The 24,274-nt window shown below is 51.3% G+C and overlaps 1 protein-coding gene across 3 annotated transcripts in view; it reads left to right on the plus strand.

The window, feature by feature from the left end:
• The window catches only part of PLXDC1 (plexin domain containing 1), a 63,533-nt gene extending 44,167 nt beyond the window's left edge, over nucleotides 1–19,366 (plus strand). Inside the window, exons 9-14 of one of the 3 annotated variants that reach the window (XM_053892403.1) lie at nucleotides 3,282–3,363; nucleotides 6,494–6,554; nucleotides 8,233–8,368; nucleotides 14,294–14,329; nucleotides 16,573–16,733; nucleotides 17,995–19,366. In XM_053892403.1, coding sequence (XP_053748378.1) covers nucleotides 3,282–3,363; nucleotides 6,494–6,554; nucleotides 8,233–8,368; nucleotides 14,294–14,329; nucleotides 16,573–16,733; nucleotides 17,995–18,114 — 596 coding nt within the window. In that variant the 3' untranslated portion in view covers nucleotides 18,115–19,366. Of the gene's footprint in view, nucleotides 1–3,281; nucleotides 3,364–6,493; nucleotides 6,555–6,974; nucleotides 7,320–8,232; nucleotides 8,369–14,293; nucleotides 14,330–16,572; nucleotides 16,734–17,994 lie in introns of those variants that run through there. The other 2 variants (XM_053892404.1, XM_053892405.1) reach the window with 2 other exon arrangements.
• The last annotated feature ends 4,908 nt before the right edge of the window (nucleotides 19,367–24,274 follow it).

Raw genomic sequence — 24,274 nt, forward strand, 5'->3', positions numbered from 1 at the left:
GAGGAGGACAGCACTCCTGTTCTTGCCATTTTCTTTTAAGTTTATTTCTTTATTTGGGGGCGCCTGGGTGGCTTAGTCGGTTGAGCGTCCCACTTTGGCTCAGGTCATGATCTCACGGCTTGTGGGTTCGAGCCCCGCGTCAGACTCTGTGCTGACAGCTCAGAGCCTGGAGTCTGCTTCGGATTCTATGTCTCCCTATCTCTCTGCCCCCCACTCCCCCTGACCACCCCCGCCCTGTTCATGCTCTGTCTCTGTCTCTCTCTCAAAAAATGAATAAACATTTTTTAACAGGTTTATGTATTTATTTTGAGAGAGAGAGAATCTCAAGCAGGCTGGAGTCCGACATGGGGCTTGAACTCACCAACGGTGAGATCATGACCTGAGCCCAAATCAAGAGCCAGATGCCCAGACGCCCAGGTGTCCCTTATTCTTGCATTTTTATTTGTTTTTTATTTTTTTAATTGTTAAGGTTTATTTGGGCTCAGCAGGTGTCTTCCCCTGGAAAAGAGGAAGGACACAGACACCACAGGGTCACAGGACCACTTGCGCACCCCCACTGCGCTCTTTCCGGGCAGGAAAGACGTGGGGCCTGAGAACCAGGGGCTCCTCAAGGACGCTGAGAGCAAACCTCAGTCCTAGCCCTTGAATAAACTGCACTTAGGAGCAAGGACATCCAAGGGCAGGGTAACTGCCTGGGCAGAAGTGAAACGTCCCGGGAATACGTTTCTGGGACACCGTCTGTATGTTTCAGCCACTTCTCACCCCTCTGGTGAATTTCGTGAGCATTTAATAGCGCACAGGACATCTGAAATGCAGACGGGAATTAAAGGTCAGTAGATTTTACACGTACCTCACGGAAGCTCCCAGGGTTTTTTGACTAGAGCCTTTCAAGGGGCCTCTGGAGTCACTGGAATGAGCAGGCCACGGGCTCCTGTGTGGGCGCCCATGTAGATACAGCTGCAGGGGAGGGGCCAGCGCTACCAAGGCTGTGATTTGAACTCCTGGAAGCCTGGTTACCTTGGTCCTGAGAAAACTCTGCAACCCCCCAGTGCAGGATGGCTCTGTTACCTTTGGGTGGAGGAGGACTTAGCCAAGATTCTTCCAGAGGTGTGGATGGGCTGTCTCTAAGCCATTGTGCTCTGTGGTTGGTTCTTCCCGGTCCCTTGTCTAGAAGAGACACTCATGAAGAGGTGGCGTGGGCTGAGGGTGGGATCAGGGGGCAGGGAAACCCACAGTGGGATCTCAAGGCCAAGAGCTCGGGCTTTTGGCTCACACAGACCTCAGCTCAAACCCAGACCTGCCACTCTTAGCTTCATGACTCTCTGTAAGCCTCTCAGTTCCCTCCTCTGTAAAATGGGGATAACGAAAGCATCAATACATCAATTGCGTAAACATTTGTAAACTGCCTACCACGTGCCAGGTGCTATTCTGGGACCTCTGGATACCCCAGGGAATGAAGCAGCCAGAGAGCTCTCGTTCTTTTGAAAGGACACAGTGCCACCTACAGCCAGTCCCTCCCATAGTGACTGAAGGTGGCCACACTGTGCCCACAACAGCTTTTCTCTCACCAAGGGCTGGTTCCCGGCTGCCATCTTGTTGGGGGTCCACGGAAAGCAAACTGGCTCCCCAATTAGTGGATTGCGGTAGAGTCCCGTGAAGACTCACAAAGTGAAGAAGTGTGTGTGATATGTATTGAATGAGTGGTCATTTCTCTGAGTGAGTTGTCACTTCCTGCTGCTATATCGGGGCGTTCCGTTCAGCTGCTCATCAGATGAGCCTTTAGATTATACACAGTTATTCTGGGGGAGGGCCTGGCTCTGCTTGTAATAAAATGCATGGGCTTTGTGGCAGCTGCTTGCTACTCAGAGGTCATTCTGGTTCACTTCAGTGGGTGCCGTTCGATTGCAAACGAGAACTCTTAAAATCCAGCCCCATACCTCCTGCCCCGCCCCCACCCCCACCCCCGGCCCTCTCTGCTCCTGTGCCTGGCTGGTGCCAGAGGAGGGGTCCACGCACCCTCCGGCAGCCTGCTCCCACTAACCCCTCTGCTCTCTGGCTCTGCACTGCCCCAGGCCAGGCCCCAGCTCTCGCTCCTCCTCTATCACCCTCAGCTTGTCTACTCCACCCAGCCTGTTAGCATCCCGGCTGCTGTTGAGAACACGGCTGAAAGGCTGAAACACGCTCCTCCCAGGCCTCTGCGTGCAAGGGCTCTTCTGCTTGTACTTCGCCTCCTCCAGGAGAGCAGCCGGGCTTGCTTCCTGCCTTCTCCCAGGCTCTGCCTAAACGACCTCTCCTCAGAGAAGCCTTTACCAACCTCCCTGACCAGAATGCATCCCCCCGCCGCCCCTATCATTCTGCCTCTTTGTTTTGTGCCACTTTTTTTCACAGTCCCGTGCTGGAAACCCTAGTGTAGACTTCATTGTGTATTTGTTTTTTTAATGTTTATTTATTTTTGAGAGAGAGAGAGAGAGAGAGTGAGTGCGAGCGGGGGGAGGGTCAGAGAGAGAGAGAGAGAGAGAGGGAGACACAGAATCCGAAGCAGGCTCCAGCCTCTGAGCTGTCAGCACAGAGCCTGATGCGGGGCTCGAACTCATGAGCCGTGAGATCATGACCTGAGCCGAAGTCAGATGCTTAGCCGACTGAGCCACCCAGGCGCCCCCTTGTCTGTGTATCTGTTGGCCGTCTCCTCCACTCAACTGCAGGGTCCATGCAGGCAGCATTTCTGTCTTTGCCCCTTCACCACTGCATCTCCAGCACCCGGGACAGGGCCTGGCCCGTGGTAAGCGTTCAGTAAATATTTGTTGAAAGAATGAATGAATGCATGCATGAGTGGATGAATACCTGGTAGGTCCATTGAACTCCTTTGCAACCCTGTAATTGTGGGCCACAGCCCAGCAGTATAACTTCCCAGACTAGGTGAGATCCCTTTGTACGTGCCTCACAAACCTCATCGCAATGGTGATTATGTAGTTATTTTTGTTTGATTATCTGTTTGAGTGAGTCTGCCTCTGCATAGACGACTTCCTGCAGAATCCCCAGCAGCCGCTGGGGGCCTGCCCCCCTGGTGACAGAAAGAAGGAGGAAGGAGGAAAAGGGAAGGAGGGAGAAAGAGATGGAAGAATCAGGGCTGGACTCAAGGGAGGGTGGCACTAATGACCTCTAGGGTCCCTGCCAGTCAGAGACTCCGTAGTTCTGTAAGGACCCAGCATTTGGGAGAGTTGCGCCTTTTGGAGGTCTGTGGAGGGTCAGATGCTCAGGGACCACTGCCTTCTCTCTTGCAGCCTGCCTGCAGCATCGGACCTGTGATGCCTGCGTGTCCTCGGACCTGACCTTCAACTGCAGCTGGTGCCACGTCCTCCAGAGGTTTGTGCTGGGCTGACCCTCTGGTTCCCCAGGATGCCTTGGAGGAGGGGCAGAGGGTGGCACGGCCCCCTCCCTGCCTCGGGCCTCACTGCCAACATGAGAGCATCTCTAGCCAGCCCACTGTGCCCCGTAGCACAAGAATGTCACAGAAGTGAGTTTCTCCCCGAGTCAAGGTGACTGTGTGGCAGGGTCCCCGTGGTGACACTAGGTTTCTGGAAGATTATTCAGAGATTCTATCTACTGTAGCGCCTCCTTACACCCGGAAGGGTTGGTTCATCCTAGCGCAGGGCTTCCCAGAGAACGGTCCACAGATGTGAGGATCCCAGAATCAGCTAGGTCTCGTGTTGAACATGCAGATTCCTGGAACCTGCCCCAGGCCCCCTGCATCAGGATCTCTGGGAGAGAAGCCCAGAAACCTGCATATTAACACAGTGCCTCATCTGCAAACAAATGTGAGACCCGCCAGCTCCAAAGACCCATTGCCGTTGGATGAGGGTCCCGTGACCCCCCAAACACCGCCTTAAGATCTTTCTTGGGCTGTAATGGGGTTTCCTGAAAATCAGGGGTGTGGAAGTTGCGGGCATCCGTGGAAGGTTGGGGCAAGCTACAAAGCTGTGTTTGCTTGGTGTTGGAAACAGGGAAAATTCTGGGTGAGATTCAGGCTGAGGGATAAAGAGGGATAAATTTCTTAAATCCCCACTCATCTTCCACTCCTTGTTCTGAAATCATTTCCTCACAGATTAGACTCAGAATTCGAGCCCTGTTCTCCTGTCCAAGATAAATAAATAGCAGGAAGGGAAAACAAAACGAAACAAAATGACTTCTTTGGGGACCAGGGCTCTCATGAGAGTGGGAAGCCCTATGAAGCAATCTTGAAAGTTGCAAATTACAGTGTCTCTGAGTTCCAGGCAGCTGGCAAGCATCTGTCAGTGTTTCCTTTGCTCCTTTCAAATGGCCCAGGGCAGAAATAGGAACTAAAAGGTGGCCTGCCCGGCACAGGACACAGCCCCGGGGGCCAAGGGGAGAGGGGTTTCCCGTGTCCTTCCTACCTGGAGGTTGGGGTCCTCCTGGAGAATAGCTCTGCAGCACCATCCATCTTATGCACTCTCGAGTTTGAGAGCTACTGTCTCAGCGCCGAGAGATAATCCAGGTGACCTCGGATGAGCCCCGGAATCCTGGGGCTGGCTGCCACCACATGACTCAGCATCCAGAGAGAGCCGAGCCATAAGAACTTCAAAATGGGTCAGATGAAAGCAAAACCCTCCCATTGACACATCCCCATTTAACACATACGCCCAAACCCAGAGACCGTGACAGTTTAATGAGGGTTGGTCAGGTTAGGGGAGGGCAAGGCCTTGGGTGTGGACACCGCTTTTGCTGTGGTTATGTCAGCTATAGGGCACAGAAGTTCCATCAGAGAGCAATCAAGGCTGACGCGGTGCTGAAATCCTGTCCCCAGATGCCCATGGGTCTGGGCTCACCCCAGTGTGGGCCCCTCCTTGCCAGCTCTCTGGAGCCTCAGCACCAACTGAGAGCTAACTCCACGTCTCTACAGAGCCAGAGGGCAGGGCTGGTGCAGAGGGGCCAGCCCCATGGACTCTCCCACCAACAGCTGCTTGCAGTCACCGTGTGGGTTCTCAGCTTCCCCTTCCTCGCCACCCACTCAGCCTTCTGCAGCCTCCCAGAGCTTCCCCTCCTTGCCCTGGGGCTGGATCTGGTTTAGATCATTTCATTTACCAAGGCCAGTGTCTTCCTTTTAGTCCACATTGCCCCTCCCCGGCCCCAAGGGCCCACTCTGGAGTCTAAAATGGCTTTAACTGCAGGATTTGGCCCGGGGAATGAGCAGTCATAATCCTTGCTTTACAGTGTCCTTGTGAGGGTCCCATGAAATACTACAGGAGCAGCATATGGCCACGGCGGCACTTGGCATTCAGGAGGTGCCCAATAGTGGCCATGCCTGATGTCCTTCTTCTCTGCATCTGGGTTGGCTGGCTCAGAGCTTAGAACGTGGTGCTCCCAGACCTATGTCAAAGGCTCAGTGCTTGGAAGAATCAATTAGTTTGGCTTAAAAGAAACTTTAGTTGCCAGCCCCCAATAGACCGCCTAGTCCTCAATGTCCCAGAGTAGTGGGCACACAGAGGACCTGGGAGGGGTAGTGGGGTGGGGGGGCTCAGTTCAGCTGTCCCTGCTGCAGGAGGGGCAGCTCGGAGCCCCAGGAGGCATCTTCAGAAGGAAAAACTGACCTCCGCCTCACTGGGTCCCTGGCAGATGGGTGGGCGGTTGTTAGTGGAGAAAATTAACTAGCGATGAATTCTTCCTCAGCACTGGTGGCTCATGATATGATTCTTCCCGTGCAGATGTTCCAGAGCTTGAGCAGGGCTTGGTGGATTCCCCTGGCACCAGAGTGAAGAATTTCCATTTGAGCACGGTGCCATGGAGAACATTTTCTGGTTCATCCACATACCCCCATCCCTTCCCTAGGGAAGCACTTGGCACCTTCCAGCCCAGCTGAGCTGCACAGTGTCCTCTCCCGGGACGCTGGTCAGCTGGTTTTCGATCTCTCCTAGCTGCTGGCAGGACCCTCCTTTCTGCCCTTTAGTGATCACGCAGGAGGTATTGGCTAAATGTGCTGAAGTCCACCTTCAGCCCAGCTTCTCCTTGCCAAGTTTAGGCCCCTCCACAAAGAAAAAGGATTGTCTGTGAATGAGTGAAACTCTCCCCAGAAGACGTTGCTGTGAATTCCCTGAACTCTCAGCAATTTCATGGCCGCCTAGAGTCAAGGGGATCTTAGAGCTCATTTGAGGTCATACAGTTCATCTAGCTCCCTATATGCACACATCTGGGCAGATGTGACCTTGGTCCTGGGGAGCTGGGTCAGGAGGAGAGTGGAGACGCCAGACACCTTCCCTTCCTTTTGGAGGAGTAGTTGGGGAAGAAGGGTCTGACTCCTGATCCCACAGGTGCCAGGTGACAAGGAGGGCACCTGCCCGGTGGTCCGGATCACCGCAGCCCTGGGACGTTAGCCCCCTCCGCCCCGTCATCGGAGAGCTGCTACTGAACAGGAGAGAGTGAAGAGGAGGGCTTCTCCGTCAATCCCATCACACTTCTTACCTTCTGGTCCCCCCCGCAGGTGCTCCAGTGGTTTTGACCGCTACCGCCAGGAGTGGCTGGCCTACGGCTGTGCCCAGGAGGTGAGAGGCTTAAGTGAGCCAGGTTGTGGGGAGGGGCAGGGCTGCCAGCAGACCCGTCCCCCCCGTAGCTCTTTGCAAGCCGTCTTGGTTTCTTGGCAAAGAAATTCTCCCTTCCATCTGGGACTTGTCTCTCAGACTGCTCTGAGCCAGTTAGACCAGACTCGGGAGATTTTAGAGGGTTCTGCGGATCCCTGAAAAAAGCCCTTCTGGAAACTTGGCCTTGAGTGGGCGGCTCTCCGGGAGCTGTTTTGGTGCTTGCAGAGGGTGTGCTGGGCATGGTGTTGGCCACAGCTGGATCCTCTGGGAGGCTGGTGACATTCTCGGAGCAGCTGCCCTGCCTCCAGCCCTCAGGCTCTTCAGGGAGTGAAGAGGAGTGTTCTGGGAGTGAGGAGGGGATTTCCTATTTGGAATCCCATACAGGTTCCTTCTCACTGCTCAAGTTTTCCGGAACGCACAACGGCTTTGATTCTGGGCGGGGAGCATCCTGTTCTTACACCTTCCACCCACACAGACAGATCCATTCATCCGTGCATCCTTTCCCTCTTCCTTCCTCTCTCCATCCCGTCCTGCAGTATGAGCACACTGTGTGTGCCCAGCCCTTCCCTGCAAGTGCCTACACCTGCTCGGATTGAATCCCAGCAGCTCCAGGGGCTGGGGGCCGGTGCCCCCTACTGCTCAGAGCAAAAAACCGAGGCATAGAGAGATATAATGATTTGATCTGCCTCTCACAACCGGTGGGATAGTGAAAATGCAAGGCCCCACATTTAAAAAAGAATTTTTTTTAAATGTTCATTTAGTTTTGAGAGAGACAGAGTGCGAGTGGGGAGGGGCAGAGAAAGAGAGAGAGGGAGAAAGAGACAGAATCCGAAGCAGGCTCCAGGCTCCGAGCTGTCAGCACAGAGCCCAATGCAGAGCTCCAACCCACGGACTGAGAGATCATGACCTGAGCCGAAGTCGGATGCTCAACCGACTGAGCCACCCAGGCACCCCAACAAGGCCTCACATTTAAACATTAAACCCCCCAGGGGCACCTGGGCGGCTCAGTCGGTTGAGCGTCCGACTTCGGCTCAGGTCATGATCTTGAGGTCTGTGAGTTCGAGCCCCGCCTCGGGCTCTGTGCTGACAGCTCGGAGCCTGGAGCCTGCTTCGGATTCCGTGTCTCCCTCTCTCTCTGCCCCTCCCCCACTCACGCTCTGTCTCTCTCTGTCTCAGAAATAAATAAACGTTAAAAAAAATTTTTTAAATAAACATAAACCCCCAGACCCCACGGCTGTGTGCTCACCACCACCTATTTATTAGTAAGCCTGGATGAGCTTTCTAAGGCCTTAAAAAAAAATCTTGTCTAGCAGCCCACTTCTGACACTGGCTGTGCTGAATGTACAGATTTGCTTTATTTGTTTAAGACTGGCATCTCAGCTCCTTCCTTGAGGAAGGATTCGAAGCAGCGGACAGATAAATTGCCCTGGGAGATAAGACGTTTTCAGGATAAAGTGGGAGGCTTAAATGCACTCAGGGCTCAGCTTTGGTTAGTTTACCATGCTTGAACCAAGCACGGGAGTCTTAAGTTTTCTGGCCGCTGAGGGGTGAAGGGGCCCCCTCCGTCCTCCCGTTCGAGGGCTCTTTTCTGCGTAGCACGCTGGCCGGTGAGGTCCAGGGTGGCGCTGGGTCTTTCTTGCAGGCGGAAGGCAGAACGTGTGAGGACTTCCAGGACGAGGGCCACTCCTCGTCCTCCCCCAACGCCTCCTTCAGCCCCTTTGACGGGGACCTCACCACCACCTCCTCCTCCCTCTTCATCGACAGCCTCACCACCGAAGGTAAGGCCTGAGCCCCAGCGGCGAAAGGAGCCATGGGAAAGGGCTACCGCCCTGGGACATCACAACTATTCCTGCCAGGGATTAGCTCAGGGAATAGGAATCGCCCTGACTTTCACAGATGAGGGACCTAAGTCTCAGAGAGCTGGGCTCGCGTGCTGGGCAGAGGCAGAGCCAGGTTTCAAACAAGTGGACTCCGTGCCCGGACTCCAACTGCTGTGCTGACCCACATCGGGACTGTGGGATGGAAGTCACTGCGGCGAGGGGAAAATTACCGTCGCGGCTCAGGGCCCGGTATTTTATATATAGTCCACCTCAGTTCATCTCAGTAGCACTCCTCACAGAAAGCGTGAGGTCTTCTCAGCCCCGCAGCAGGTGTGAACTCAGTCCACACACTCAGACGTGAGACAAAGATTGCCTCATTTTTCTACCGTGGTGTTTCTGGCTCTGAACCCTTGCTCGGGGGGAGTGGTGGACCTCCGCTGTTCTGGGGCTTGGCTTCCTGCTCCTGTGACCTTGTGTGGACAGAGGGTCAGAGTGGGGGCAGCTGTGTCCCAGAGGATGGCTGGCGATCCGCGCCTGCCTCTTCAGGATCTGGCTGTCCCCGGGGACTTCCGCCATCCTAAGGCCTGAGGGTCTTGCACCTGCCAGAGGTACCACACAGCATCCGGAGAAGCCTTGTGCAAGCCCCTCCGGGATCCTTTGGCTCCCACTGAAAAATTCCTGTCCCATCTTTTTTCGGTACATCACATCTAGGTTTTAGCCCTTTTTCCTTAGGCTCAGAATGAAAGATGTGGGCTCTTACCACCTCTACGGAGCCACATAAAGGGACAAATGGAAAAGAGGAAAGGAGAAAAGAAAAAGCCAAATGTTTGAAAGCATTATTCAGCCACAGTCCCATTTTGTGTGTGTGGAAAAGGGCCTGTAGGGGCAAAGTCGGTTACTCGGGGTTACGTGAAAGGTAAGTGGCAGGATGGTCTTTCCCTGGTGCCCCCTGCCTTTGTAACTGCAGCCTAGAGAACTGGAGAGCCAGATCCCATGGATCCGGCCAGAGGGAATCCTAGAGGAAAGGGAAGAAATGAAGGTGATCTAACATTTTGAGGGGCCTAACCATGTGCCAGGTAGGGTGCTAACGCTGTGCAGACATTAATACTCACTTGGTCCTCCTAACAATCCTGCGTGTTAATGATGTCAGATCCCCATGTTATAGAAGAAACACGAAGGTTCAGGGAGGTCAGTGACTTGCCCAGGGTCACACGACCAGGAAGAGGTGGTCAGGTCTCATTCGGCTCAAAAGCAGCAATCTTGTCCCTCGACTGCTTTCCTTGGTGCTGGAAAATAATTTTTTAAAGGTCTTTGTGGATTCGGGGGACTGGAGAAATACAGCAAAGGGTGAACAAGCAAGGCAGATCGGGTAGCTTCCATTAATCTAAAATTGCCCGGAGGGAGCTGGGTAAGGCTGGGTATTGAGAGCAACTCCTGGCGGCTGCGGGGGAGACAGGGGTTAAGTGTATTCAATGAAAAAAGAAAAGGAAGAGATGGGTTGCCCTCAGGAGTTTGTAATTCAGTCCAGGAGTTGGAGTCTATCTTGGGGTACAAGGAGATGTGAACGAAGGGGATACAGCCAAAGGGACTCGCCTGGGCAGCACAGAGCCAGAGAGCAGAGGAGTTAGTGGGAGCAGGCTGCTGGAGGGTGCGTGGACCCCTCTGGCACCAGCCAGGCACAGGAGCAGAGAGGGCCGGGGGGGTGGGGGGCAGGAGGTATGGGGCTGGATTTTAAGAGTTTTCATTTGCAATCGAACGGCACCCACTGAAGTGAACCAGAATGACCTCTGAGTAGCAAGCAGCTGCCACAGAGCCCATGCATTTTATTACAAGCAGAGCCAGGCCCTCCCCCAGAATAACTGTGTATAATCTAAAGGCTCATCTGATGAGCAGCTGAACGGAACACCCCGATATAGCAGCAAGAAGTGACAACTCAGAGAAATGACCACTCATTCAATACATATCACACACACTTCTTCACTTTGTGAGTCTTCACGGGACTCTACTGCAATCCACTAATTGGGGAGCCAGTTTGCTTTCCGTGGACCCCCAACAAGATGGCAGCCGGGAACCAGCCCTTGGTGAAAGAAAAGCTGTTGTGGGCACAGGGTGGCTACCTTCAGTCACTATGGGAGGGACGGGCTGTAGGTAGCACTAGGTCTTTTTTGTCTGCCAGTGGTAGATGTGGACTGGGCTATAGTGGATTTTCAATGGTTTAGATTAGAAACAAACTGATTTGAATCAGGTTAATTTTCCCAATGATGTTTAGGGTGATGTTGGTTGGTTCGACTAGCCAATTCATTGTTTTCCACTTGCAGTAACAAAATAGACTCAGTGTTGTTTTCAAATCCCTTGTTGGGGTGCCTGGGTGGCTCAGTCAGTTAGGTCTCTGACTTTGGCTCAGGTCATGATCTTATGGTTTTGTGTTCGAGCCCCAGATCGGGCTCCATGCTGACAAAGTGGACCCTGCTTGGGATTCTCTCTCTCTCCCTCTCTCTCTGCCCCTCCCCCCACTCATGCTTACTCTCTCTCAAAATAAAAAAATGAACTATAAAAGATATTTTTTAAAATCCCTTGTTTATTGAAATCTCTGAAGAAAACATCTATTATAGGTCTACAATTTTCTATTTGTTTTGTTTTACTTTCACTTTTTAGGGGTGCTTTGTGAATTTAATTTTTATAATTATCTCATAATTAAATGATGATTTACATGGTTCCAAAGTCAAATCTAGAAAATCAGGTATATTCAAATAATTTTACTTTCTAGTTTTCTCCCCTCAACCCAGTCCTCTTTTCCCTATAGGGGGAAAATTTTTTTTTAATGATCTATAGTTTATTCCCCAATTATCCAATGTGCTTTTTTTTTTTTTTTTTTTGAGTTCTACTGGGCTTGTACTGGTATAAATTAGCAAAACGCAAGATTTTATCAACCATCTCTTCTGAACCTTATAAACTCATCAGAGACTCTGGTCCATACATGTGTATATATAACAGCACCTCCCAACGAAAACAGAGACTCTTTGGAACATTTGCCAATTAACAGAAAGCCAATTCTCCCCTCTCCCCAAATGCTTGCAAAATTTGGAGTCCCCACTGTTCACTTCTCAGTGGAACTGGCCCTGTGGCTAGGGATGTTGGAATTCTATCCCATGTTTATTGAACAAAAAATACATTTCTTCATGTTTTAGCTTCATTTCAAAAAAGGAAAAGATTGACTTTGTTTTCTCCAGGTACCCCTCTCCCACCACCATTGGATAAAATGCAGTAGCCTGTATCTTAATACCCCAACCCTACCCACTCCCTTGTCCTCCCTGGTATCAGTATCGTCTACTGGAGAATTTAGACTCACTTCTGCTGGAAGCCGTCCGCTGTGGAGGGGCAGAGTCTAGTTGCCAGGCCAGCTCCCTCTGACCTCATCAGCTGTTATAACCTTGGACACTTAACTCTTCCCCCCAAAGATGAGTTTTCAGACCGGAGTGATTTTCTTTGGGAGTTTTTGTTTTTGTTTTTTTAAACTATCTTTCAGGATATAAAGAATTACAAGCTCACCAAAGTCCTGTTAACTTCATCAAAAACTTGTCTGACTTCAGCTCCCATGAGGCCAACAATTTTGCTTGACAAAGGGATTTCGCCAGAAAATGATTCCACAACAAGAATTTTTAAGATCAATGTGATTTTTTTGAGACTTCAAGATTTATTGGAAATGCATAGCACAGCAGGAAGCCACATCCAGGCACTGGGAGTGTAAATATGCTGCATGTTGAGGGATTTGCAGTCCAGGGAAAAAACTGGGACCTGAGATGTAGAAACAGATACCAAAATGCAATAAGACACAGAGGAGGACACACCCACCTGTCCTCTGGAAGTGACAGGGCCAGGATTGGGGTGAGGCAAATGAGGCTCTCCACTCAGGTATAAAATTCAAGGAGTCACCAAAAAAGAAAGCAATAATCAATATAAATAATATTTTAATGCAATATTTATAAAAACAAAAATAGGGGAGTTTGGGTGGCTCAGTCGGTTAAGCATCCAACTTTGGCTCAGGTCATGATCTCACGGTTCATGAATTCGAGCCCCGCGTCGGGCTCTGTGCTGACAGCTCGGAGCCTGGAGCCTGCTTCAGATTCTGTGTCTCCTTCTCTCTCTGCCCCTCCCCCATTCACACTCTGTCTCTCTTTTTCTCTCTCAAAAATAAAAAAACATTAAATAAATATTTTTAATAAAAATTTAAAAATTAAAAAACAACAACAAAATTGCTGCCAAAAATTCCACAATGAACAACACATCAAAACTTCAAAAAAAGACAGAATGGGACCCTGCTTCACTGTGTGACCTAATCCCAGGCCTACAGAGGGCATTTCAGGGGTGGGACTTTTCAAAGAGGAATAGTGAAGGGGAGGAAGTGTATTCCCTGCAGGAGGAACAGTTTATGCAGTGACACAGAGGTCTGAGAGGTCTCCAAGGTCTGGGGAGTCTTGGGCGGCTTGTTATGGCCACTGCCGTGGTGTTGAGTTGTGGTGAAGGGCAAGAGGAAAGAAGAGAGGGGACAGATTGTGAAGAGCCTTGAACATCTGTGAGCAAAGGGGAGTCAGTAAAAACTTTTATTTTATTTTATTTTATGTTTTTAAGTTTATTTATTTTCAGAAAGAGACAGAGTGAGAGCAGAGGAGGAGCAGAGAGAGAGGGAGAGAATCCCAAGCAGGCTCTGCACTGTCAGCACAGAACCTGATGCAGGGCTCGAACTCATGAACCTCAAGATCATGACCTGAGCCAAAATTAAGAGTCAGATGCTTCACCCACAGAGCCCCCCAGAAGCCCCCCACCCGTAAAAGTCTTTAAAATGACATGGGCAATGGAGGTGCAGGAGGGAAAGAGGAATGAAATGTACCTTATAGGCGACACACTGCGGGTTGTTCAATTTGTTTCACGTTTCGGTGCTTCAAGCAGTAACCCTCTGTCCTCTAGAGCATTCTCCTGACATGGAACTCTTGCTTGCCTTTCCCCGGAGAACCTTTGGGGAAGAATGGTCAACCATTGGAACTTATGTAGGAAACCACAGGACACACACCTGGTGCTGTAGAAAGGGTGTTGGCATGATATCTGTCCTTCAAGTTGTGCGTGGGGAGGGGGTGGTCTTCCAGCGGATCTGAACTGGTGACACACCCTTTCCTCAGCTTCCCGGGTGCCCGTAGGGGAAGGAGAACTGGAAAAGTCCTCACCCAGGCTTTGCAGGCAGCCATCTCCCACCCCCAGCCTTATCTCTTACCCTCTCCACCCTCCAGCGGCACTGCACTGCCTTTTATTTCTCTGACTCTGGGCCTTTGCTCGTGCTTCTTCCTCTGCCTGGAACCCTTTTTCCCCAGCCCCACATCTCACCCCTCCATCTTGACACCCTTTGTCTGGATGAGGCCCCCAGTCAGAGCTCCATTTTGCTGGGTTTTAATTGTCACTCCATCTCTCCTGCTTGTTAACTCCCTGAGGGCAGAGACCGTGTCTACCCCCAGTACCCTCTCCCAGTGCTCAACTCAGTAGTAGGCGTCCAATAAATCCTGCTTGGATGAATGAACACAAGACTAGGAAAAGTTGGTTTGTTTGCGGACTTCTGTCATTACACTGCTGTGTGACTTTAAGCAAGTCACCTCCCCGCTCTGTGCTTCAGTTTCTCTGCCTCTAAAATGAAGGCGGAGGGGCGCCTGGCTGGCTCAGTCAGTAGAGCATGCGACTCATCTCAGGGTTGTGGGTTTGAGCCCCACCTTGGGTGCAGAGATGACTTAAAAATAAAATTTAAAAAAAAATTAAATTGAAGGTGGGACTAAACCTCCTTAAAGTCCCATCTGGACCTAAATGATTCCACTAATCTTATGCCTTCTCTCCTCTTTAAAGACGACACCAAGTTGAATCCCTATGCAGGAGGAGATGGTGAGTACTGAGCTGCCTGCCCTGCCCCTTGGACCACCCCTTACCCCCACTACCCCCCAGAAGAGGGTGCATCAGTCACCTGGCCTCTTTGCTTCTGTTCTGAGGTGGGGAGGAGGGGAGCAACGGCAGCCTGAGCTTCCCAGACCTCCTGCTGGGCTCCTGGGCAGGGGCCCACTAGATGGAAGGAATGTGTCTAGACACTTGTCATCAGCCAGGAACCTCCTGTAGATCTGTCTTGAATCCTCACTGTCCTGAAAGCAGCGAGAGGAGAGAAGGGCTGAGCTAGAGCAGGCACGGCAGCGCGGGGCCCCTCACCATTGGCCTCTTGTCCCCACCGGCCTCATGGTCCATGAGGGGTGGAGAGTAGCTTTTCCCACATCAGGTTTCCTTTGATTCCCAGCCTGGGTTGGCAGAGAGTACACAAAAGTTGTCCACCCCAGTTTTTGTAGGCGCCGGAAGTTGGGGTCCTTTGCTCCCAAGATTACCTGGGAGGATAATTTCTCCGGTGATGTGATGTGGCCCACCTCCCCTGCCCTTTGCCCAGAGCCAGCTCTGGCCCTTGCTGCAACCACTGCACGGGGGGAGATGAAAATACCTTCCAGCTCTAGGGACTGGGAGATTGTTGTCCTGGGTTCCCGCAGGAGAGGAGAGGCTGTTAAAGCAGCATGGTTTGATCCAGTCTCCCACCAGAGGTGAAGCCATTACTGCTCTGCGGGCAGCTGGTTTGAGTGTGTGTTGTGTGTCTGGGGCGGGGGCTGGGCCACATTCCCCTTGCTCTGCACCACACGCTCATCAGCCCCAAACCCTGACCATCAGATCACCAGGGTCACTTTGGGCTGACTGCCAGGTCAGGGGAAGCTAGCTTGGGGTGTGTCACCTCAACTGTCCCACCTGCTGGCAGATAGTGGCACTAACCATGCATCGGAGTGCCCCGGGGACAATTTCCCTACTTGGGTTTCCTCTGCTTACGGAGAAGAGGGGTTGGGGAGGACGAGGATTGGAATGTATGCAACATCCCATTAAAAATCCCCACCTCCTGTTGATTCTCATTCCACCCACTAGCTCTGTGCAAAGGATTTGAGGGGCGCCTGGGTGGCTTAGTCGGTTAAGCATCCAACCCTTGATCTCAGGTCAGGTCTTGATCTCAGGGTCGTGAATTCGAGCCCCGTGTTGGACTCCACAATGGGCATGGAGCCTACTTTAAAAAAGAAAAATGATTTCTTTTGCTTATGTGCTCATCTGTCTTTTTCTACTTCGTTCTCTCCACATCCCTTTAGGGTAGGGAGCAGAAACAAATAGCCACCGCAGGCAATAAGGGAACATGGGCTTCTTAGTGGTCGGCGTGACTGTGTCCTTGAGCAAATCACTTTACTTCTCTGTATTTCCATTATCCCAGCCGTACAAGAAAGGGGTTGGACTAGATGACATTCCAGGTTGATAGTCTACGGCAATACTCAGTCTCCTCCTTGGGATGTATCTCAAATGCTCAGGGTGTTCTCAGAGATTGCCTCCTGGTATATGAGCCTTCAGAGGACCTGATTCATTCTTTTATTGAGCTCCTACCATGAGGCCCGCCATTTTTCCTAAGAGCTAAGGACACAGAGATGAATAAGACACTGTCCTTGCCCTCCAGGAGGCCACAGTCTGGTAGTGGACAGTGACAAGTGAAAATATGGTCATTTTGTTATCATAATGGCTAACACTGAGGTCATCCAAGACACCAGCCCTGGTCCTCAGCAGTTGACGTGAATTGTCTAGTTTTGACCCTTACAAAAACTCTATTAGGTAGTCATTATTATCCTTCATCAACAGAAGTGATAAGTGAGACACAGAGAGGTTATATAATTTGCCCAAAGTCATGCAGCTAGTAAGTTAGCACACCCTGGATTTGAACATGCCGCCATACTCCAGATCCGAAACTCCTCACCATCTCATACCCTTTGAGGATTCCTTAAAGGCACTTGTGGCGCGAGTATTGGAAAAAACTTCTCTTGCGATCCGTTTTAGGAATTTGGGCAACTTTTAAGTGGTTTTGGAAAACCACCTGAACCATGCCAAGGGCAACATAAATGCCATGCTCATGACACCACCCACTCCTTCCCCACCTTTTTACATATTTCATAAGCAGACCCTGAGGTTCTTCTAGATTTCATCTCTGAGATTTTGTCAGAACCTGGGGCTTCATGGCCCCACCTTCCCTGCTCCCCTGTGGCCACTCCCTACCCTAAATGGTCTCTCCACAGGCCTTCAGAACAACCTGTCCCCCAAGACAAAGGGCCCCCCCGTGCACCTGGGCACCATCGTGGGCATCGTGCTGGCCGTCCTCCTCGTAGCAGCCATCATCCTGGCTGGGATTTACATCAACGGCCACCCCACCTCCAACGCTGCGCTTTTCTTCATCGAGGTCAGTGTTGAATTTGGCCACAGCTCTGCTGTCTGTCTGCCTCTGCATCAGCATTTCCCCAGCCACTGGGTACCTGCCTCTCCCCACCTCACGCCTCACACCCACATGTCCGACTCCTCTTCCAATCTGAGGAGACTTCATTGACTCCATCCTGCACACTGTGCACTGGCTGGTGCCCCTTTAGTCCCTAACCCCGAGGGCTTCCCTGGGAGTGTGGCACCCCTCCTGTCCTGTTGAACAGCCCGTCTGCAAAGCTTTGCTCCCCCATTTGTGAAACCAGAAGAGCCTCCAGAGGAAAGAAAGAGAAATCACTAGGGATTGTGCAGCCCCTCCTTAATGATTTGTGGTCTCTCACCCCCATATTCCAGGCCTGGTGTTTATTCAAAGCCATAATGGAACCGGGATCTCTGCCTCTTTGCCTGCTCTGGGGGTTTTTAGGTTAGAATTGACAAGGCATGATAATCCTAAGAGTTGCTCTCTCTGGGAGCTTTCGTTGAGGATGCTATGATTTGGAATGTCTCAGAATTCAGAAGAAGCAGCTCAAAGTGCAGCTTGGGAAGTAAAAGCCAGCCCTCTTCTCTCTGGGCCACGGGGGCTCAGCAGCTCCCTCCCCTGTCCTCCGCTCTCAGTCCCTCCCAGCTCTGCCTGTGGTCCATTAGTGCTGCCTCTGTGCCCACAGTCTTCCCCACAAAGGTCACAGGCCCATTGACCTCATCAATCAGAGGCGCAGGTGGGTGCTTGCGAGGGGCTTTCCTCTTTGTTTAGAAGCCCCTGTTTCTTGTAAGCCCTAACCAGTCTTAAGTATCACCCAGCCCCAGGGATGTTGACAGAGTAGGTCTGAAGTAGGTCCAGGAATCTGCATGTTTACAAACTCCCCAGCTGACTCTGCTGCAGGACCTGTCCTGCCGTGGCTTCTTCAGAACCTCCCAGATCATTCCATCTCTCACCTACTGCCTCACTTTTCAGTCTCAGGGCTCCATGCGGTACGTTGCTCAGGCTCTTACAGTCCTGCAGTCAATGCCGCGAGCGGCGAAATGACCTCCTCTCAAACTCCTCGGGCTCCCAGGAAGGTTCCCAGCCGTTGATGGATCACAGTGGGGAGGCTTCTGGGGAGGAGGGCCCTGAACTCCACCTGGCTCACAGTAGGCCCCCAGCACCCTTGTAAAGAGAGTCTCGGTGCTCAGCACTGTCCTTGGGGGTGTGGAGGAGTCCCAGGTGGGTGAGGCCGTGCCCGCTGACTCTGCGTCTGTGCCCCCGACAGCGGAGACCTCACCACTGGCCAGCTGTGAAATTCCGCAACCACCCCAACCACGCCACCTACACGGAGGTCGAGCCCTCGGGCCACGAGAAGGAGGGCTTCGTGGAGGCTGAACAGTGCTGAGAGCACCCGGTCTCCCCTTGGAAGGACAGAAAAGAAGACCCCGGGACCCCAGAAAAGACCAGTCAAAAGCAAAGCGGAGAAGTGACTTTCCTTGGCTTCCTCTGAACATGTCCTGGCTGGGAAGATGAAGATGAGACCATGGCTTGTGTCGCCAGAGCCACAGTTTGGCCATCACACCCCATATCCTGAAGCAGGGGGCAGAAAAGCAACCACGTGAGGTTTTTAAGGGATGACAACCTGATTTCATCCTGTTTTGATGTAAGGGGTCTCTGTCCCCTTCTCGGTCTCTCAGTGGTCTCCTCAGTGGTACTGCCCCAGAGGCCCCTCCCACCTGGAGATGGCCAGACACCCTGCTCCGGTCGCCTAACGCCCTTCCGTGTGACACAGAGGCCAAAACTCTAGATTGGGGCGGCCCCATTCCAGGGTCCATAGACTCCAGAGCTGGTCCTCATGGCTATGGATTCAGTGTATTTTCCCCAGCCTCTGTGGTTCTGGAAGTCTGAAGAAGTTCTATCCATCTGTTAAGCACAGGATGGCTTTGTATGGCAGGTTGTCATCAGAAGAAAGCCAAATGGGAGGAGACAAAACAACTGGGGGGGAAAGTTGCATTTACCCTCTCTCGACTGACTTATCCTTTCTGCTGGCAACCAGTCCTTCCGCAACGAACGTGCGTGCAGCCCACATCATGGCCTTTACCGCAACTGCGGCCCAGCCTTGGCCTGGCGAGCCGTGCTGTGTGTGGCCGCATCCGTGGTGTGGGGCTCTTGATTCCAATGGCACGTCCGGCGGCCATTGAATTCACTGGCCTGGCCTGTCAGTGTCAGCAGGTACCTTCAAAGGCAGGGACTGCCAGACTAATTCTTTTCCTCCTCTGAGCTGAATGTTTCTAGCCATTAAAGAGAAGAAACACGGTGGCAGGAGGGCTTCTGGAGACCTACTCGGCAGGGAACTTCAGTTGGATTCTGTTGAGGAGCAAAGCGGCCGGAATGGATGGGCCAGAGGAAGCCGGCACAGGCAGGAAGGACTTTCCACGCGACCTTGACCTGGAAAGTGACTTCCATCTTTTTCCAGCTCCGGTGGAAGCTTTTGGAGCAAAGAGCTAGGCTCGCAAACTTCACCTGGTTTTAAGGGAATTCTGTCCCAGGGATGAATTGTGGCTGCTTCCTGAAGAGCCTTTACACTTAAAATCCATAGCTCAACCTCATTCAAAGTAAAGAACAGCAGCAGCAAATAAATGCTAAATCAACCTCTACTTAGTCACGCCCTTTTATGCGTATCGCCGTGTCAGTGTCACCCGGGACACTGCAGAAGAAAGAAGTTAAAGTACAAGGCCTCCTGAGGTGGGGGTAGGGAGTCTGCCAATAACCAGACACATGGGAACACTTGACCCAATGTTTTCCAGACGCTTCGTGATTTATCCTCAGTGAGGCCACTATTGACAAGCCACGTGGGGAAAATGCTGGATACATATATATAATATATATATTATATTTATAATATATGCATATAATATATAATCATAATATATAATATATAATAATATATATAATATATGCATATAAATATTTTCCCATAAACCAGACAAGGAAGAGCTATGGAGAGGGTCAGAATCTGAGAAAGAAAAAAAGTGCACTCAAGAGAATAGGGGTCCTTTCCAAGCTGCTGAAGGACAGAAAGGTCTATAACTGAGCTTTCTTAATGAGAGAAGAGCAGCCAGGCGCTAAAATGAGCTGGGCTCCCAGCACTCCCGGCTGGCAGGAGGGTGATTTTTGCCCTTGCCTGTCTAGCAAAACATCTATGACCTTTACGTGTCTAAAAAAGCCAGTGGGGCAGTTCCTGTTGTGGCCCAATGCAGGGCACAGCACCATTCGCCCCCCTCCCAAACTCCAGCAAGCTTCTTCCCAAGTGGCAGCTCTGCCCACTGTTCAGGATTCCTGAAGGGAAAGAACATGGAGAATGAAGAAAGGCGTGGGGATTCGGTGAGGCCTGTGCCGTAGCCCCTGCAGGTGGAGAAAACTCAGGATGCCTCTGCCAGGTCAGAGCAAGCCCGGCTGACCCCTGTGTTGACAGTGGTGACGGCAGTGGAGCCGTTTGGCAGCAGGTGGCCTTGTTTGTTTACAGCAAAAAGAGCTAAAAATGTGTCACTAGGAGAGGCCCCTGGACATGAAGAGTCTTTAGATTTCTCGAGCCAAAACCATAACCAATGCTCCTGAGTTATAGAGGCAGGCATCTCACAGAGTTAACGCCAGTTCCCGGCTACCCTTAGGATCTGTGACAAGATAAGCATTTCTTAGACTCGGGAGTTTTACACCAAGGCTTAGAGCAGGTTAGCGGGGGTGCTCGAGAGGACCTCACTTGGAGAATGAGTGGCCAGAAGGAGACACAGGGGTCTGGTGGTCAACCCTCCACGTTTGGGTGACAGTCCAGCAAGGCCAGTAGCACCTCACATAAGTGTGCGATCAACCACAGAGGGCTTGCAGACTTCCAGGACCTTCTGTCCCACCGGCAGATAGTCTCCTAGGAAAGCAGGTCGTTGGCAGGTACCTTTCCCACGTGGTGCCTTTGGGTGTCCTCACCATGATCTCACTGCAGGGCGGGAGGGCAGGATCCGTGGAAGTTCACCGCGGCGACAGGAAGCTCCAACTCTGTGAAACAGGGCTCTGGGAAGCTGTGTCGTACCCAGAAATCGGAAGTTCTCAGGGAAGCTCTGTTTTATACCAGAACTCTTTTTTTTCTTTTTTTAATTTTTTTTTAACGTTTATTTATTTTTGAGACAGAGAGAGACAGAGCATGAACAGGGGAGGGTCAGAGAGAGGGAGACACAGAATGGGAAGCAGGCTCCAGGCTCTGAGCTGTCAGCACAGAGCCCGACGCAGGGCTCGAACTCACAAACCGTGAGATCATGACCTGAGCCGAAGTCGGCCGCTTAACCGACTGAGCCACCCAGGCGCCCCTATACCAGAACTCTTAAGAGAGCCCGTGTGAGGGGAGAAGAGGAATGCAGAGGTCGGGTGTGAGAGGGGCCCTGGGTCAGGCTAACAGCACCAACCATACTCCTTCACTCTGCTGCCTCCAGATGTGCGGGCTTGTCCGGGAAGGTCCTGGGGTTTCAGATTCTAGAACATATGAGCTGAGCCATCAACCCCAGCACCAGGAATGCCCCAGGTATTGCAGACGAGGTTTCCAAACTCGAATGACTGGCCATCTCCCTCCCACCAGAATCAAGTGCCACCCGCTCACGCCAGCAGGCCTGCGGTGACACTAGAGGCCACTTTTTCATGTCTCAGCCTGCAGCCTGAGGTTGAGAATGTTCTTTTGTCACCATCTGAGGTCCTCTATGGACCACTAGAAGTAAGTTTTTCAATTTGTGTGTCTTAGCAGGGCTCCCCTGCGTGTGTATATATTTAGGCATGCATACACATATGTGCATACACATGTACATTTTGTTGCTGAAAACATTGGATGGAGCTGTAGCTGTGCTCAGGCTTAAGACAGTAGCAAAAGCTGGGGCCCCTGGGTGGCTCAGTCAGTAAAGCTTCCGACTTTGGCTCAGGTCATAATCTCACGGTTCATGAGTTTGAGCCCCTCATCTGGGCCCTGTGCTGACAGCTCAGAGCCTGGAGCCTGCTTGGGATTCTGTGTCTCCCCTTCTCTCTGCCCTTTCCCCACTTGCACTCTGTCTCTCAAAAATAAATAAACATTAAAAAACATTAAAAAAAAAAAAAAAGGCAGTGGCAAAAGCCACCAGCCCACCACACTATTTGAAAAGCAGAGTGTTCAACACTTGAACTGATCACTCATCTGGTTGTGGGCAAGGCTAAGACTCTCTTCTCCCAGTCCTGGAAAAGATAACAGATTTGCACAGAGCACTGATCAGTCAGGGGCTGCACTCAGGCTCCCTGGCCTTGGGAACCCACACCCGGGAGCGTCACAGATCAAATGCAGCCAACCTCTCTCTCTTTCTTTCTCTCTCTCTCCTTCTCTCTCTCTCTCCCCACTTTTTCCCCTGCCCCACCTCCCAACAAAAAAACTACCTGAACTTACACTCAGTGTTAATAATGAAAAAGCAACTTTCTTCTATGACTTCTGCTGTGTGAAAAATAAAGTGCCAGGAACTTTGAGTACCTCCTGTACATTGCTGCTCCCGGCAAAGCTCCTGCACTAAGGAGCATAGGTACAGCCCTCCAGCAACCTGCCCATCAGGGGTCCTCCCCCAGCCTCCCATCCTACCTCCGGGAGAAACAGTCTGGAAAGAGATCCCAGCTATTTATTTGTTTGGGGTATGTAAATCCCTGGAAGTAACCCTTGCGGGTTTCTAATCTACTATCTAGAGATGTAAAATCAATCTGCAGAAGAGGAGGCTGCCACATTTCTGGATGTCTTCCGGTCAGACCACTTGAGCGGCCTCTTTGTGTTATCACTCTGCGTTTTTTTTGTTCACAAAACACCATTAGGCAGACCAAAACAGAGAGAGGAAAAATTTGAACTCCTCACGGCCAAAATCAGCTATGCCAAATTTCAGGCTCCAAACAAGCTGATTTATAAATAAACATGCCACGTCGCCAAGTAAGGAGGAATGAGTTGGAGAAGGCCACAAAGGCTGGTGAGGAAAAGACTAAGCTATGTAGCCGGTCAGAAGGTGGGAGCTATAGCCCCAGCCTTGTCCCTGAGAAGCTGTGTGATGTGGGCCAAGTCGCCCAACTTCTCTGGGTAGGAATATGCTCGTCTTCTTAGCAAACAGCCTCACCTCCTTCCACCTCCCACCCCACCACCCTCGCCCTTTCACACAGCACCTCAGACCCAAGCGACCCTTCCTTTTCCATTATCCTGATAAGGTTACCAACTTGTTCTACTCTGCCTGGGACCTTCTTGTTTCTAACACTGACAGTCCTGTGTCCCAGGAAACCTCTCAAGGACTAGCACCAGTTGGTTAGTCTAGCCTTAGAGTCTATCCAGACTCCACAGGCTGAAAAGATAAGATTAATAATTTCAAGCACTGTAGGCAGGGGCGGGGCTGGCTGGCTCAGTTAGTAGAGCAGGCAACGTTTGACCTCAGGGTCCTGAGTTCAAGCCCCACACTGGGTGTGAAGTCTACTTTAAAAAAAAAAAAAATGGTACAAAAATTTTCAAGGACTTTAGAGTCTTGGACGTAGCTACTCAAAGTGTGGTCTCTATAGGCAACCCCTAAGGATTAGCTGGAAATGCAGAAGTCAGGCCCACCCAACCCAGACTTCCTGAGTCAGAATCTGCGCCTGAGTAGCTCCCCAAGGTGACTCATGTGAAACCCAAGAAAGTTTAGGAAGCACTTCCAGGAAGCAATTTTACCTACATGATACCAGCCCACTGGGGAGGCATTATTCCCCCGTTTCCTAGATGAGGAAACTGAGGTTCAGACAGGGGGTTTATACTTGTTTGTTTATTAATTTGACCCATACTCATTAAGCACCTACCGTGTGGCATGTGCTGGGTACCATTAAGTGACTTGCCCCAGGTCACATAGCTAGTTAAGTAGCCGGGACAATCTCCACACCCAGGACTTGGGGTTCCCATCAGAGGTTATTGCCTGTGCACCACAGGGCGGCACCAGAACCACACAGCCACGGTTCAGTTGTCGAAGCTGACTGCAGAGTAAACGGAGTCCTCCCAGGCCTGTCGGGAGCCTCAAAAAGATGCAAAACAATGACTTCAGATACTCATTCTTGGCTCCTGGAACTGTGAGCTTATCAGGTATTTATCTCCACAGTCCCAAGAGCTTGAAAAGGTCCTCATTGTTGCTGCCTCCACCCCGTCCCCCCCTGGGAGACCCTCTCCGCAAGATTTGGAAGCACTTTCCATAAGGCTTTACAGAACAAGGACCATGCCTCTGTGCTATTTTTCTTCTTGAATGGAGGATAATTGATTACTTCATTTGCCACAATGGGGCTGGAGAGAAGGGAGGGGGGAAGGGGGAGTCCTCACTTGAACTGCTAAAACCAAAGAGAAAGTCTCTGGGGGACGATTTTTCTGACGTTCATGAGGCATTTTTACATTTGGTCCCTCGAGATAGCTAAATCATGCCCACAGTTTTCCATAAAGTTAAAAGCACTGAAAAAGAAATATCTGAATATAGGCCAATAACATTTCATCATTCATTCCCCGTCGTACAATCCAACCTTCCCTT

This window comes from Panthera pardus, unplaced genomic scaffold (assembly GCF_024362965.1).
Source record: "Panthera pardus isolate Hobbes unplaced genomic scaffold, ASM2436296v1 HiC_scaffold_3, whole genome shotgun sequence".
NCBI lineage: Eukaryota > Metazoa > Chordata > Mammalia > Carnivora > Felidae > Panthera > Panthera pardus.